This window comes from Anopheles maculipalpis, chromosome 2RL (genome assembly GCF_943734695.1).
Source record: "Anopheles maculipalpis chromosome 2RL, idAnoMacuDA_375_x, whole genome shotgun sequence".
Lineage (NCBI taxonomy): Eukaryota > Metazoa > Arthropoda > Insecta > Diptera > Culicidae > Anopheles > Anopheles maculipalpis.
This window is the reverse complement of record NC_064871.1, coordinates 98,458,368-98,473,525: the sequence shown is the minus strand read 5'-3', so window position 1 is coordinate 98,473,525 and position 15,158 is coordinate 98,458,368. Positions and strand designations below refer to the sequence as shown.

At 42.2% G+C, this 15,158-nt stretch overlaps 4 protein-coding genes across 4 annotated transcripts in view; 2 read left to right on the top strand and 2 right to left on the bottom strand.

The window, feature by feature from the left end:
• LOC126567992 (protein pangolin, isoforms A/H/I/S-like) overlaps positions 1-15,158 on the top strand; it is a 51,411-nt gene that overhangs the window by 35,273 nt on the left and 980 nt on the right. Inside the window, exon 2 of the mRNA XM_050224386.1 lies at positions 14,985-15,108. Within this exon, the coding sequence (XP_050080343.1) occupies positions 14,985-15,108 (124 nt within the window). The remainder of the gene's footprint in view (positions 1-14,984; positions 15,109-15,158) is intronic.
• On the bottom strand, positions 1,255-2,933 carry LOC126568133 (beta-1,3-glucan-binding protein 1-like). Its single transcript, XM_050224557.1, has 2 exons — positions 1,892-2,933; positions 1,255-1,811 (listed from the first exon to the last, which is right to left on the bottom strand). The coding sequence occupies exons 1-2, from the start codon at positions 2,886-2,888 to the stop codon at positions 1,255-1,257; spliced, it is 1,554 nt and encodes a 517-aa protein (XP_050080514.1). The 5' UTR covers positions 2,889-2,933.
• Positions 3,255-5,178, bottom strand: LOC126559936 (tRNA (uracil-5-)-methyltransferase homolog A). Its single transcript, XM_050216099.1, has 3 exons — positions 4,996-5,178; positions 3,597-4,917; positions 3,255-3,529 (listed from the first exon to the last, which is right to left on the bottom strand). The coding sequence occupies exons 1-3, from the start codon at positions 5,173-5,175 to the stop codon at positions 3,255-3,257; spliced, it is 1,776 nt and encodes a 591-aa protein (XP_050072056.1). The 5' UTR covers positions 5,176-5,178.
• LOC126568171 (protein disulfide-isomerase) lies at positions 5,655-10,276 on the top strand. Its single transcript, XM_050224606.1, has 3 exons — positions 5,655-6,032; positions 8,789-10,059; positions 10,140-10,276. Exons 1-3 carry the CDS (start codon positions 5,879-5,881, stop codon positions 10,188-10,190), a joined length of 1,476 nt encoding a protein of 491 aa, XP_050080563.1. The 5' UTR covers positions 5,655-5,878; the 3' UTR covers positions 10,191-10,276.

Below are 15,158 nucleotides of genomic sequence, written 5' to 3'. Positions count from 1 at the left end.
AAATATTGATAAGCTTTTCAAGGTTCTCGGCGGTGTGCTGCTGTATTTAGAAGAGTGGGAATGCACCGTTCTTTGTACTCTGTTCTATTTGTTTCACGCTAAAGTTTGCTACAACGAACTATATTCTACCAGCGTTTTTGGTCATGGTACATATCTGAATTTTCGTTTCCTATGTTTGCTTACGCAACGATCTATTTTAAGATTATTCTCATTTGAGCTGCACTCATTTTATTACAAACAGTATACAACCATGTGGCAACGGGCTGAGAAAACACAGTATAAAAGTCAGGCACCACCTATACTTGCAACTCACTAGACATTGATTCACTTTTAATAATTGCTGGTCCAAATTATTTGGATTATTTCTGCCCTTTGCTTTCGATCTTTTTTTCTTTTTTTTTGGCAACAGCGACACTACTTCCGCCCTGCAAAAAGTAAAGTTAAACAAACAACATTCGTGCATACTACCTACCGTGGAACAGCAATCGTCACCGGGATCGAGCGATAAAACGAAAGTTTCTTTCTTTTGCATGTACGAATCACTTCACAAATCGCATGCACAACATTACCATACGAGTCAGGCTCGCATCATCTCATGCAAACATACTTCGTACTTACGATTATCTCCTTGTTCGCAAATCACTTTTCTACAAGCCAGAATATTTAAATTGTGTTGTAATTAGAATACATTGCACTGGAACAACTATTTATTAGAAAACTAGTACCGCCGATTGTTTTACATTGGAAATGTAATCTTGCGAATTTCAGCCTTAATTTTAACACTCTACCATTTGACAGTTCACACACACTGCGAAGATTGCTTTGTTTACGTTTTGCGCAGGCGCGGCCGTGCTGCCATCTTTGCTTGTTTGTACGAAATGCTATACAGTGCATTACAAACAATATAACGTTCGTAGAGAATTTATATTATAAGTATTTTTGGAGCAATGGAAACATATGAATATTTGCAATACAAACGGAAAGCCTATATATAGTATGTGTTTACACTGTTGCGTAGCAAATATTGCATAGCATTACATGTTTTTACAAAACTGCCTTGCTTTCGGCACGCTACCATGCAGCGAGATGACTGCACAATGTACAAGTTGCACATGTTGCACATGTCCCTATTGACAAAATTGAGTTAATAATCACTACTAAGGTTCTTTTCACTATAAATTTGCCTTAGAAGTGCCTTAGTTGACGGATTTACATCGATGGAGGTTGCTAAAAAACGAAACTAACAAACTAAACTTATACACCAAAAACCCGAATGAAATCTATCAACATGGTACTATTAGCGTTCCATGTAGGATACCAGCTGTCTCTTGCGTTCCAAAACGTGTACATCGCTTTTACACCTAAATCTTTCCATGGCTTTCTATCGAAATTATGGAAATCGTAATGACCACCGACACCTACGCCTAGCCCTAGATAAAATTCTTTATCGAAAGGGGCCATGTTGGTACCGCTTAGTCGCCAGAGGTTTGCAACTTCTGGTTTGCTAGATTGAATGTCTTTGTGAAAACCATTTCCCGGATCAATCATGCAGTATACTTCCCCATCTACTTCCATCCAGACTCCATCCGATGTCCATTTGAGACCGTACTCGTGAAAGTCGGCATTCCATTGTATATTCCTTGTCAACGTGCACATCTTAGAGCAGCGTAAAGGCTCTCGGTCGCTCACAATCAGTCCTCCTGATAGCTGGTTTCTGTAACGAGGTCCTCCCGGCACAAATGCAACACGCATCAACCCAGAAGCATAACTATCTTGCCCATAAAAGTCTGTTGCTGGGATGATATACAATTCTAAAAATAAATTATTAAAACGTTTATCATTAGCATGATGACACCACAAACAAAAAACGCACTAATTAGATTTTACTTACGTGGGAATATCCAATCCCCCTGTGGTAGCTTTGCTCGGATCAACACTCTACCATAGGTAAATCTGAAACTGTTGATGGTAGTAATCTGCGCGGTAAGCACCGGTGGTATCATATCAAAGTCAATTTTCGTGTCGCGGATACAGTCCCGTGAACTCCGGTAACCCGTACATTCTTCAGCGAATCGAAATTGCTTTGATGTCGTACCTAGACCGAATTTCTCTTCGAATAGAGTGGGCCGAATAGCTAGGTGACCATTCTGCAGCTTTATATTGTCCTTAAAATCTGCGTATACCACAAATTCGTTGTCTGGATCGGATGCAAAACGGTTCTCTATACGCCATTTTTGAATATTTATCGCCAGTCCGTTAAAATCATCCTCGAACAATATTTCTCCAGGACAAGCGTTTCTTCCATTTACTGTACTACGTCCGTAAGTGCAACCTTTTGCCATGCGATCCTCGAAATCATCAGTTTGTGTTGCGGTTGATCTCACATCTTTAGTGCGTCGTTCATTCGAGGATGATGGCTCGTAAGGGAACATCCCGGATTTAACGGAACGTGGCGCAATAACGGAAGCAGGTATTATAGGTGAAGGGGTAGCCGCAGGGCGTAACTCTTGTACGGTAAATGATCCAGCATTGGTACGGTACGTTTGTCCGTTGCGGACGATCACTGTACGATAGTATATCGTATCACCAGGAACGAGTTTTGCTTCACGGTCGATAAACAGATAGCGTCCATTCTTTATTTTGGTTATCGTTTGTGCCCATCGCCCCACATCGTAGTACTTAACGAACTGTTGATTAAGTTTACCGTGAAAAGTAAACGAACTAATTCCTGGATCAGCATTAATCCACACGATTAGTCCTTGTGGATCAAATATTTCAAATCGTGGCTTCGGTGGTTGATAACGTCCAATTCTACTGCGCGGATCGCAATCAGAAAAATGCAGCACAAACAACAAACTAACGAGTATCAGCAAAAAGTGCATCATCATGCCTCTAGATGTAGCCGTTCACTAATATTACACACCGAAGCATCCAGTATCGGTGGATGCTTCAGTAGCTTTACACATTTTCTAGATAGCGGGATTTCCGTTACTTCGCTGCACATTTGATTCGGTTCGTGGGAATTGCGGGAAGTCATTGCGGTGTTTAATACAATGGATGCACGATCTAGATCAAAGATGCACACGAACACATCGTATCAAACGCATGCATAGCGTCATTAACGTACGTCATTAGATTGCAAACACAAAATATTTTTCACATATATCGAATCGATATTTCTACCCAATGGAAATCGTTTGAAAGTTTATTTATATTTTCCGAATTAAATGTTTCACGTCAGAGGTGCATCTTGCTTAATTTCCTTCATCTCCTGCTGCATGTTCAGCGACGAGCTCTGGTTTGCTTTCTGCTTCGCGTTCAAATAATATGACCAATTCCGTGTGTGGGGTATGCGGAAATAAGTCCACTGCGATAGCTTTCTTAGCGACGAATGCATTGCCACGCAGTTGCTTTGAGCAAGGACGCATTAAATCAATCCAATTTTTGATAGCGCTTTGCGGTGAGCATGACACGTATACCAATTTATTTAAACCTCGTGCATTTCTCAGTTGTGTGATCGAGCGAATATCTGAAAGACAAAACAACAAAGCTTATAAAAATGTTCAATATAACGCAATGTTCAATCTGATACGTACGTAATCCAGCTCTCGGTGGGTCGACAATTGCTATCAATGTTTCCTGTTGTTCTGGGATAACGTTGGCTTGCCTTAGCAGTGACACGATTAAATCATCAGAGTTTCCTGCGAAAAATTTACAATTTTCCACTCCGTTCCTTTCAGCATTGTATTCCGCATCTTTGATAGCTTGTTCAACAATGTCGACACCAAACACTTGCTTGCAGTGGCGCGCGAAACATAAGCCGATTGTACCTGTTCCGCAACAAATATCCAAGATGGTTGTGTTTTTATCGGGCGCAGCAACATCGATAGCACACTGATAGAGTAGTTCCGCTGCAGGAGTGTTGATTTGGAAAAATGCTCCTGGACTGATGCGAAATGTGAGACCCAATATTTTGTCTTCGATGTGTGTATCACCGTACAAATGCTCCAATGGATTCGTGTGCTGGCCTTGTTGGCGTTTTTGAATTACTTCAAAGTAGATAGAACAAATGCCCGCTTTCTTCCCGGCATCCGAAATCAAGCATTCGAGGATGGCCGCTTTCATCATCTTTTGTTCGTCCTCGGATAGTGACTGGAGATGCACGCCTACGATCACCATCACCTGACCGGTCGCGTGTGACATCCGCACTGTCAGCTGGCGAAAGTAGCCCTGGTATGTTTCGGCACTGTAAACATCGAATGATGAAGTTTGCACAAACTGTTCAAAGAGTGCCACGGTTTGTTTCATACAGTTCGGGATGTGCTTGAGATGCTCAATTGATTCAACCTCTAGAAAACCATTAGAATAGCTTCCGACTCGAAAGCCTACGCGCTTTACGCCTTCTGCATCCTTCCCGATAGAAAACTCGCATTTGTTACGGTATCCATCTTGCATGGGGGATGGTCGAATCGATTCTAATGCGCAAGGCAGACCGCCGTGCTTTTGACGCTGGTTTTCCACATACGATCGTAGCGTCGGAATCAAGGACCACAGCTCTTTGCCAAACTTTTGAAGTACGTTTTCCATTTCCGATTGCTTTTGCTTCAGCTGCTGCTCGTATGGTAGGTAAGCGAGCGACGTTGATGATGCTTCAACAGTACGACGCTTTACGTTTATTGGCTCGCCCTCTGTTGTGGCTGCTTCTTTGCGTCGTCGTACCAAAGGATCTGCAGCAGGCTTAGCTTCGAATGCTGACAATTCTTTACCTTTCCATTTGTAACCATCAAGCGCTTTGATAGCGGCTTCACGGTCCTCTTGGTTGCGAAAACAAATGAATATGAAGGGACTGCCAGGCTTCATAATTTTAATTTTGTTTGTGGACAGTTTCATCTTCACGTTCAGTAACTTTTTCAGCTCCTGCAAAATATGTTAATGTAAAGTATTGTGAGAACGAAATGCTGAAAACATTGATCTAAATAATCTTAATATACATACGCCTATGCCATAGTACTTGGGAAGCCCTCTAAGTTCGATTTTGAACAATTCTGATGTGAAGCCAGTAGCGTCGAGGTACGCATATTCATCACCTTTTAATTCACTTGTTATATCTTGCTTAAGAACTACCTGCTTTGTAGGAGATTCCTCAGATTCAGCAGACATTTTTTCCGGTTCCATTCTCTAAAGATTTCCAACAATTTAGTTCCTTTTTTGTCAATTTTCTACCGATGGCAAAGAGCAGCAAAGCACGTGTTTTGTAAACAAATAAAACTGACAACTGTCAGGCGTACATTGTATATACACCTTGGTTGCGAGCCGCTCTGTCATGGGAAAATTCGAGTTCAGTGCAAAGTGTGTGTAGGTGTATGCGTGAGTTCATTCAACGGCTCGCCGCCACGTCAGTGGCAAAAAAACATTACCTTGTTCCCTTTTTCGGCGAATGTAAGCGTTTCCGACGTGTTGTAAGTAGAAATTGTATAGATTTTATAATCCTTGTACTTCAGCAACGCTTTCCAAGCCTCCCATCGATGTAGCTGTATAACAGCAATGTTAGCTTGTGCCCCTAGCAGGTACCGCTCTACCCCTTACGCACACTTACATTCCGCTCAGACCACAGATCTGTGTATCAAGCGCATTGAGGCGTTAGCATAAAGTGCTTCCTTTCTCTTACGAGCTTCCATTGATCAACTTTCCGTCTATCAGTTCGGTCAAGTCGGTGCTCGAGGCAGTGGTGCTCCGCAGTTCGGCCATATGCGAGGCTAACAGTACTTTCGCTCTTATCCTTTCATTATCTCCAACGCGTGTACAGTTTTCCCGTGTCCAGTTTTCCGACCAAACGGCAGTCGCATTTTCCTGCATCCTTAAGCAGTACCGAGCAACGATGAGACTACTATCGGTATTCGCGCTGGTGCTAGCGTTCACCGCTGTGGCGCTTGCAGAGAAAGAGGTCAAAACCGAAGATGGTGTGTTGGTTCTAACTAAGGACAATTTTGACTCGGTCATCGCAGACAACGAATTCGTGCTCGTGGAGTTCTGTAAGTACCTGACCATTTTTTCTCTTTAGCTTTTCACGGTCACCATATGTGATCCAAGCAACGCGGCAGCGATCTATTTTACCATCATTTTTGCTTTTGGAAATGATTCGACGTGCAAGAAAATGTCTCCGATTCTATCTGAACGACAATACAATGTCAAATAGTATGGTGCGACTGAGATTTTGGGGCAGGGTAATAATTTCATCCCCAAGATTGTTTATGGACAGAACAGGCTGATGCGTACGTGTACAGAAACAGAAAAGCAGCTCCATGGGCGCTGTTCCGTTACGTTGCGAGTTCTCTATGTCTTAGACTGACTTGGCAGTGATTCTTGAATCATTCGGCTGCACTCTCTTACAGATCCGCTTTTATAGGTGAACCGTATCGGGTGGCACCAGAGGTTTGTGTGGGAACGTTTGGCGCGCGTGCTCGCTTGTTGGCAAAACCTAAACGTCCAGCGGTCAGGGTTATTACAGTTGGCTGTAGAAATCTTTGTATACGTGGAACATTTTTATGCGTTACTAGATCCACCCTATGATAAATCGCGAAACGCACAGCAAGCAGCGTGCTACGTCTGGTTTAGTGAGCAAAGGTGTTTCCGACCGGTTCTCCCAAAACAACCGGCCGGCAACGTATGATGTGTGTGTAATTTTAGCTTCCATTTGTTGTCTATTTCGACATTTCGTTCCAACCGATTTACTACTACCAACCGGTTAGCACCGGTAGAGTATAGCAAAGCGTTCATTATTAAAGGTCAATTTTGATTCAAGGTCAGTTTTCCATATTTACGCCATCTGTTTGTATGAGGAAAAACACTTTTAAAAATAACTTCATCCATGCTTCATCCGAAGCTTGTAACAGGAGGCCACTGATGCTTTTTTCTTATACACGTTTACACACGCACTGGCAAAGAATTGCATCATTGACCATATTACGTGTACCTTTCGTTAAAGCAGTGCTTGGCAAATTCGCTTACGTGTTCCAAGATTAAAGAATGCGATTGTAGGGGGCCACGTCGATAGGAAAGGATGCTTTCTATGTTTGTTATCAACCGCTTGTCAACGTACTACGGCGGGGCAGAGCCTACCACCAATGTTTTGTGGACCATACCTGTTCAAATACGCAACAAGCAGTAGAGAATTGGTAGAGCGAACAGAAGAAGAAAAATAAAACGTTGGTTCAGATTTTCAACATGTTTACACACATGTTTCCCTTGGAGAGAGTGTCTGTTTTCGGTTGTGTGTCGCCGGCATATTTTTCTCCTCAAGGTGCCCTAGACGTTTCCCTGTTGAGAAGGAGAGGCTCAAGCTTATTTCTTCGGGCAACATTGACGTATCCGCAAACCTAAACATGCACATCACAACCTACTTTTCTTCAGTCTTTCTGGTCCAAATTAGTGCGACTTATTCACGTTTCTGTACAAATTTCAAAACCTTTTATAAATGTATTCTAACTTGTTTGCGCGTTATCGTTTTTTAGCTTTAAAAACCAATTGCATTGTGTCGTACTCGATGTTTTTTTTATCAGTTATAAGCATCCAAACTTGTTGATAAACTTGGGCCACCTAAGAGGGGGTTTGGGTTTGATGGTTTCTGTCGAACAGTTGTGCATTGGACGTACCGGACATACTAAACAATATACACTTACTAGTAAAACAATATTACACTTACTAATATGCTAATACTTTTTTCATCTTTCAAACAATTGAGAAAATCATTTTGTGACATCATCTGATTTATATACTTCAATTTGGGGGCTGCCCGGTGGTGATGCGACAGCGGCGCCAGTCTTCTAACGGCAGGACCGGGGTTCAAATCCCATCCGGACCGTCCCCCCGTAGTGAGGACTGACTATCCAATTGAGTACGTGGTATCAGCAAGTCTCTAGTAAGCCATTAGATGGCCGGCATGACCTTAGAGGTCGTTAAGCCAAAAAGAAGAAGAAGATACACTTCGAACCGGAAGGAAAGCGCTCTAAGCAACGCCATTTGGCCGGTTTTTCTTCTTCTTTTTTATGAACAAGCTGTCCAGTAACCGTGACGTGTCGAGAAGTGACGGGTTCGAAATACCAACACATAGTCTTAACGGCCTGTATGTGCGGCATTCGCATCGCGTACGAGTTCTCCGTTGCTTGTGTATGTGTCTCAAGACGAAGCACACGGGCTTTCATAGTTGGTTGCTTTGCTCACGGGATGCCACTCACAGTCGTTTATGCGTATGGTCAATGACCTCGGTCCATTGCCGTTTGTACGATAGAACGTAACGTATTATACTAAAAAGTAAAACTAATTAATAATATCTTGCACTTCTCATTTGCCACTAATCGAGCTCACAAACCCGTACTTGAACCTGAAAATCGGGCATTTCATCTTTGTTTGATGATATTGATGGTAGTCTTTTGCTTGTTTTGCATCCTGAATAACAAACTTATAGCAGCTTATGCCCTCGATACTTTTGATTCGATAACTTTTCGAAACGACTTTTGATCTTGGAGGCAACGCAAACGACCCAAATGATCTTTCATTAATTACATTTAGACTTTTATTACAAGTACAACCTGGAAAAGAATATTCTTCAGTTTTAGTGGGCAAAACATTGCTATCTTTCAATAAATCGTTCAAGAAAAATCACTTGATTCCGAATAAATTTAATTCGTTGTTTGTAATATATTGATCGAGCTGTAGAATCGAATGTCTTCATTCTTTTAATCATTAATGCAATTAAAAGTTTAATTATCATGTAAAACTCCTTCTGCAGACGCTCCGTGGTGCGGACACTGCAAGGCGCTGGCACCAGAATACGCTAAAGCTGCTAAAGTGCTAGCGGACAAGGAATCCACGATTAAGCTTGCCAAGGTGGACGCCACCGTGGAGCCCGAGCTTGCCGAGAAGTACGGAATCCGAGGATACCCTACACTCAAATTCTTCCGTAGTGGATCGCATGTCGATTACACTGGTGGGCGCGAACAGGACACAATCGTGTCGTGGTTGGAGAAGAAAACGGGTCCTGCGGCGAAAGAACTCGAAACAGTTGAGGCTGCAGAAGAATTCCTGAAGGAACACAATGTTGCTGTTGTTGGATTCTTTAAGGATCGTGAGTCGAAGGAAGCGAAGGCATTCTTGTCAACGGCAGTCGCCGTAGATGACTATCCTTTCGGTGTGACAAGCAGTGAGGATGTGTACAAAAAGTATGAAGCTAAGTGTGGCTCGGTGATTCTGTTCAAACATTTCGATGAAGGAAAGGCTGTGTTCGAGGGCGAAGCAACCGAGGAAGCTCTGAAAAAGTTCGTCACCGCTCAGGCACTCCCATTGATTGTCGACTTTAGCCATGAAACGGCCCAAAAGATCTTTGGCGGAGAAATCAAGAGCCATCTTCTGTTCTTCATCTCGAAGGAAGCGGGTCACTTGAAGGAGTTTGTCGAACCAGCCAAAGAAGTAGCCAAGAAGTTCCGTGAACAGATCCTGTTCGTTACGATCGATGCCGACCAAGAGGATCACACTCGCATCTTGGAATTCTTCGGTATGAAGAAGGACGAAGTTCCGTCGTTACGTATCATCCGGTTGGAAGAAGACATGGCCAAATACAAGCCCGAAACGAACGACTTGTCAGCCGATAAGATTTTGGAGTTTGTGCAGTCGTTCCTCGATGGTAAGGTGAAGCAGCATTTGCTGTCCCAGGATCTTCCAGAGGATTGGGACAAGGAGCCGGTTAAAGTGCTCGTAGCCACCAAGTTCGATGAAGTTGCGTTCGACAAGACAAAGGATGTGTTGGTTGAATTCTATGCACCATGGTGCGGTCACTGCAAACAGCTGGTGCCAATCTACGACAAGCTTGGAGAAAAATATAAGGACAGTGACAGTGTGGTCATCGCTAAGATTGATGCCACCGCAAACGAGCTGGAACACACCAAGATTTCGTCATTCCCTACCATCTATCTGTACCGAAAGGGTGACAATGAGAAAGTTGAGTTCAAGGGAGAGCGAACACTGGAAGGTTTCGTGAAGTTCCTAGAAGGAGAAAAGGACGAGGTTAGTTGTGTGTACTAGATTTTTTAACTGCTCTGCTAATACTTGGAATTTAAATGAACATTTTTCAATGCTAATTTCAGCAGCCCGAGGAAGAGGAAAAGGAGGACAAACCGACGAAGGACGAGCTATAAGCGTAGTGAGAGTGGGGCCTTAACAAAACACGCGATTGCCATCAGTGTGTGCCTGCCCTCGTACGTTAAACAACAAGCAGAAAGGAAAGAAAAGTAAAGTAAATGAAATGAAATGAAATGAAATAATAGAACAATAAGCTACACAAATATTCGTCGTCCAAAAACCAATCATCATCAAATTGGCAAACTTCCGTTTCCGTGTAGCAGGTTTTAAAACGTAATTCGTCATGTTGCAAACCTACGGTGCAGCCTCATATGCAGAATTAATTGAAGAGCAGGCATGTGTTGTGTGCGTAGTGGTTATATACTTCGCAAAGAGACTGTAATATACTATATGTTATCATGGAACCTGTAGGATGTTAGACGAAGCGATATAGATAAATTACACAAACTCCAACATCTAATACGTTCATGATACAAGATATACACTTTCTTTACAATAGTATGTCATTTGAGCATTTAATAACCGTTGATCTGACTTTTCTTCGTTGCAATTATCCATCGTCCTTGATTGGTGCAAGAATAGGCAGGCACCAAATAAAAGAAGACGAAAATAGAAAAGTGTTGCTAAAGAAGTCGTACAAATAGAGCATCATCATGCAGCGACATTCATGAATTCCAATTGAAAACTAAGTTCGATGCCGTTAGGGAAACAAATATTAGAAAACGTATACAATTGTATTGCATTTCATAGTATCCTTTTTTAAGAGCACGGCGAGAAGAATGTTATATTAACATTAGGAGCAAAATCTCCATCAATTTTCCAAGATGGTTAAAGAAAAACCGATGAATTCTTCCTGCACACCAGATATACGCGGAATCCACATTTACAATTACACTCACACATACACACACTCAAAACATGTAACAGAATCGAGGCATTAAAATGAAACCTTCACAAAACTGAAACGAAGCGGATCTTTTCCTTGTTTAAATGTTTTTCAAATGCGACCATCGTTTACATTTGATTGGTTCACATTCCTTTGGAAAAGCATTCAACGTCTCTTCGTGGTATTACTCCCAGCTTCCATACCTTCTATATTTCAATACATACAAAATACTAATAAAAGAGTTGCCGGAGTGCTTATTTCTGATTTGTGTTATTGAGATTATATAGCCGAAACTTTGTAAAAAGCATTAAACCGGTAACAAGTGGAAAATAAAGTAATAACTAAGAAATACATGTCTTCTGATTTGTGTCCATAAGCATCATTAATTTACCTACAGTAGATTGCAAACGATAAGAACGCGAAACAGCATGAGCAACGCACAAATAAAATTGCGTACGCAACTAGCGCGGCAGAAGAAAATTATGACATTTGTACACACAGTACGATTTGACGTTTCCGGCCCGCGAAGTTCTAGCATAGACCGCTGGCTAAGCACTGCATCGTCTCTTTTCAATAAACAAATCTCTCCTTCTCTTTCGCGTGCTTTCTCTCTCTCACTCACACGTGCTACGAGTTGTCAGAAAGTCTCCTTACTAAATCCAACCAACAATATATCTCGCATTCATTTGAAGGAAGTCGTCGATAAAACAATCCTGCCAGTGTAGACTTTCTTTGCGTTTATTAGAGGAAAAATAGAGTTCGCCATCATGCACATGTACGGTTCGTGAAATTCCAAATCTATCATCAAATCATTACTAAACTACAGAACGGGGAAGAGGCGATGATCGTGTGTATGAAAAAGTGAAATCGTCTGTGACCTGTGTAGTGAAACTCGAAAGTAAGTGTTTAGGCACGCTTTTTTTAAGTGTTCCTTGGAAATGTGTCCTGGAAGTGTAAATGTGACCAACTATGTTGTGCGAATGTAGCAACAACCTTGCGAAAAAGCAAACATCCGAATAGCATTACAAACAAAAGAAGTTCGTTTACAAATCCGACCATGTTGTACCATCGCTGAGTAAGTGGGTTGTAAAGCAGAAGGGTACGCTTTGGACGGGTTGTGTGTGTGGTCTCGAACTCCCGTAAAGTCAGTGTGTCTGGAAAATGGACAGCATTAATCTGGAACCACTACAATTAGCAAAAGTCACATCAGCGAGGAGTGAACAATGCGTACCGTTTGCGTGCAAAATTGGTAAATTTGTATATTTGCTTCTCCTCTCTTTTGGTGGTGGTGTTTTGATGGTGAAGATGAATTTATCTTTAGCGAAAGTGGTTTTGCAATGTAAAACATGGAATATGTTCAAACGTTAGGCGAACAATCTTTATAAATGTACACGTTATTGCGTGTTTCGTTTTGGTAACACTGCGAAAGAAGGATCGATATTTCTGCGCGCCTATTTTGGTACGTCCTTTTAGACCGACATAATGTTAGAAACTATACATTGTCGTCAGCAAGGCAACTGAAAAGATTAACAAACGTGGAACGAAGTTCGCTGATGAATGACGGAAATTTTATCATCGTTTAGTAGTCAGATGTGTCATGTGTTTTTGCTTTTTTGACGAAAGCCAGCTTTCACTATTACTCTCTGTGCTCGTTTTTGACACCATCCCAGCGCCGACTTAACAGCACGGGCCCTGTCGTCAGCGTTTGTTCACAAGGGGAAGGTTAACTCTCCCTCGGGTTTTACACAAAAAGGGGGAATCACTAACTCTCGCACCCTCAGATAGCTCTTCCAAGAAGCGTATACTGATTGGTGTTATTCGTTTTAAATTAACCAGATTCAGCATCCTACGTGCGAGCGTCGATTGCCGGTCAGTATGAGCTTTCTGGATGAGGATGGAATCGAATTCAATGAGCAAGCAGTATCATTTCACCAAACTCCGAACACAGCGGAGAAGCATTGCAATCTACAGGGGCTACCTTCTCCCACATTTGTTTTATCGAACACTCCAACCACAACGACAACGGCAGTCCCAGCATATTGGGGATCGCTTTCCAACACTTCGCGATACGTTTCGAACCCCATGCTGAACTCGGCGCATCAATTCTCACGTAATCGGACGTTCCCCAGACCAGAACAAGCGACGGAAACAGCGAATGGTTTTACAGCCACACCGGCATTAACACTGGCTTCCGAGGCATTCTACACTGTCGTGTCACTCGAAGGAACACCATTTTCAAAGACAACAGCACCGAGAAGCTTTCTTGTTGATTACGACGCAATATCTAAACAAGCGGCCAACAACGTTCATTCATCGGTGCTCGATCAACAGCAATTTGAAAGCTGCCTACTGTTCGAGGAAACATCTGCCGAAGCTGTTTTGTCAAGACCTATCTCGCTGCCCGTTGCCAGGCAAGCGGTTGCTAACGATCGAAAGCGAACCGAACCGATCGTAATGCGCGATAATCTGCTGTACCGGCTGCAGCGAACTCTGGCTAAACAACGAAAGCCCATGCTCAACTTATTGCTTCCACTGTGCCTACTGATTGGGATTATGCTGCTGATCTACTCATTCCGAGACACCGCGAAAGGGGCTATGTTCTGGATCGAAACTCAAAATACGTGGATCACGTTTGTCATATTTCTGTTCATGTTCATCGTCGTTAGCTTCCCCGTAACAGTCGGCTATCTGGTGCTGATCATTGCCAGCGGTTACCTGTTTGGGTTCATTCGCGGATTGCTGACCGTGATGATCGGTGCAAACCTTGGTGTAGCCATCGCACACAATACAATCAAATCACTCCAAAGCAAACTGCCCGTGCACAAGTGAGTATTTCATGTCTGTAACCACCTAGCTGGTATGTGCTGTGTTATACGCTAACGAAACAGTGAAGCATGTTAATTAATAGTGCACACAACGAGTTCACACATGTTGTCGGGTTTTGGGATGAACGGTATCAATTGGTACGGAAAAGCTACATAAAGCATTGTACAACTAGATTTGACGTTGATAACGTCGATTAGGAATGATCTGTGAAGAATGATCCAATCTGGGATTTTTTGTTTTGTAATAGTCAACAGCAGTTTTAGTTAAATTATTTATAGCTTACTCTATAAGAAAAAGAAATTGTCCAGGTCTTCTTCTTCTTGGCTTAACGACCTTCTATAGGTCACGCCCGGCGATCGAACGGCTTACTAGACTTGCTGATACCACGTAGTTGGATAGTCAGTCCCCACTACGGGGGGACGTTCCGGATGGAATTTGAACCTCGGTCCTGCCATGCAAAGACCGGCTGTTGCCTACACTACCCTATTTGTGGTCCTTATTTGTCCAGGTACGCTTCTATAAAAAAAACTAGCAAGATACATCCATGCGATTATGTGATAAAAATTATAAATTTTATTGGCTTTAACAATGGTAAATTTTTCAGATTATGAAAATTACGCGGTTTAGCTGAAATAATATGTTTTGCAAACACAAAATTAACCTTCTTTATGCATGGCATAATTCGAAAGATATTTTTCAATATATTAATTTAATAGTGTGCAATGCAGTAAGATAGTCTTTATTCGATGTAGTTTGCAAATAGGACGGCATACTTCTCTGCCCATGTATGCGTTGGTATCATAACAGCTTCTCTAAGCCGTCATACCCTCTTAACTTTCAGTAACTCAAAATTGTACTTGCTTCGAGGTTAACCACATGTCCCAAAACATACGCAACGATGGATAAAACCACAGAGGTTTGGGGTCAAACAATCATTACCAATGTTTGAATGTATTGTGCCTCACGATGAAGCAGAATTCTATGCTTGGCAACCATTAAGTATAAGGCAAAATTAAGTATAAGGGCAGCAATCGTTTCCCGTGTGTATTGTCGTTTGGTCGACAGAATAATGTTCTTTCGTTTGACTATAAGTGTAGCTTGCCAACGAGCTACATATGTTTGTTTTACTTCTTTTTAGGCTTATCAAAAACGAAACGGGTCGTGCCATTTTGCGTGTGATTTCTGGACCAAGGGCCTTCAAAATCGTACTGTTTGCTCGCCTAACGCCAATACCTTTCGGTCTGCAAAATACCATATTTGGAGTAAGTTGAATTCTTAGTGCTTCACACAGACATGTCCGTAAAACGTGCTA

Bases quoted from the DNA above. Each gene is read 5' to 3' on its own strand.
- LOC126568133 (XM_050224557.1), bottom strand. From the start codon at position 2,888: ATGATGATGCACTTTTTGCTGATACTCGTTAGTTTGTTGTTTGTGCTG. The intron at 1,812-1,891 runs GTAAGTAAAATC...ATTTATTTTTAG, and splicing joins GGGGGATTGGATATTCCCAC to AATTGTATATCATCCCAGCA.
- LOC126559936 (XM_050216099.1), bottom strand. From the start codon at position 5,175: ATGGAACCGGAAAAAATGTCTGCTGAATCTGAGGAATCTCCTACAAAG. The intron at 4,918-4,995 runs GTATGTATATTA...CATATTTTGCAG, and splicing joins CCAAGTACTATGGCATAGGC to GAGCTGAAAAAGTTACTGAA. The intron at 3,530-3,596 runs GTACGTATCAGA...TTTGTCTTTCAG, and splicing joins CCCACCGAGAGCTGGATTAC to ATATTCGCTCGATCACACAA.
- LOC126568171 (XM_050224606.1), top strand. From the start codon at position 5,879: ATGAGACTACTATCGGTATTCGCGCTGGTGCTAGCGTTCACCGCTGTG. The intron at 6,033-8,788 runs GTAAGTACCTGA...CTCCTTCTGCAG, and splicing joins ATTCGTGCTCGTGGAGTTCT to ACGCTCCGTGGTGCGGACAC. The intron at 10,060-10,139 runs GTTAGTTGTGTG...TGCTAATTTCAG, and splicing joins TAGAAGGAGAAAAGGACGAG to CAGCCCGAGGAAGAGGAAAA.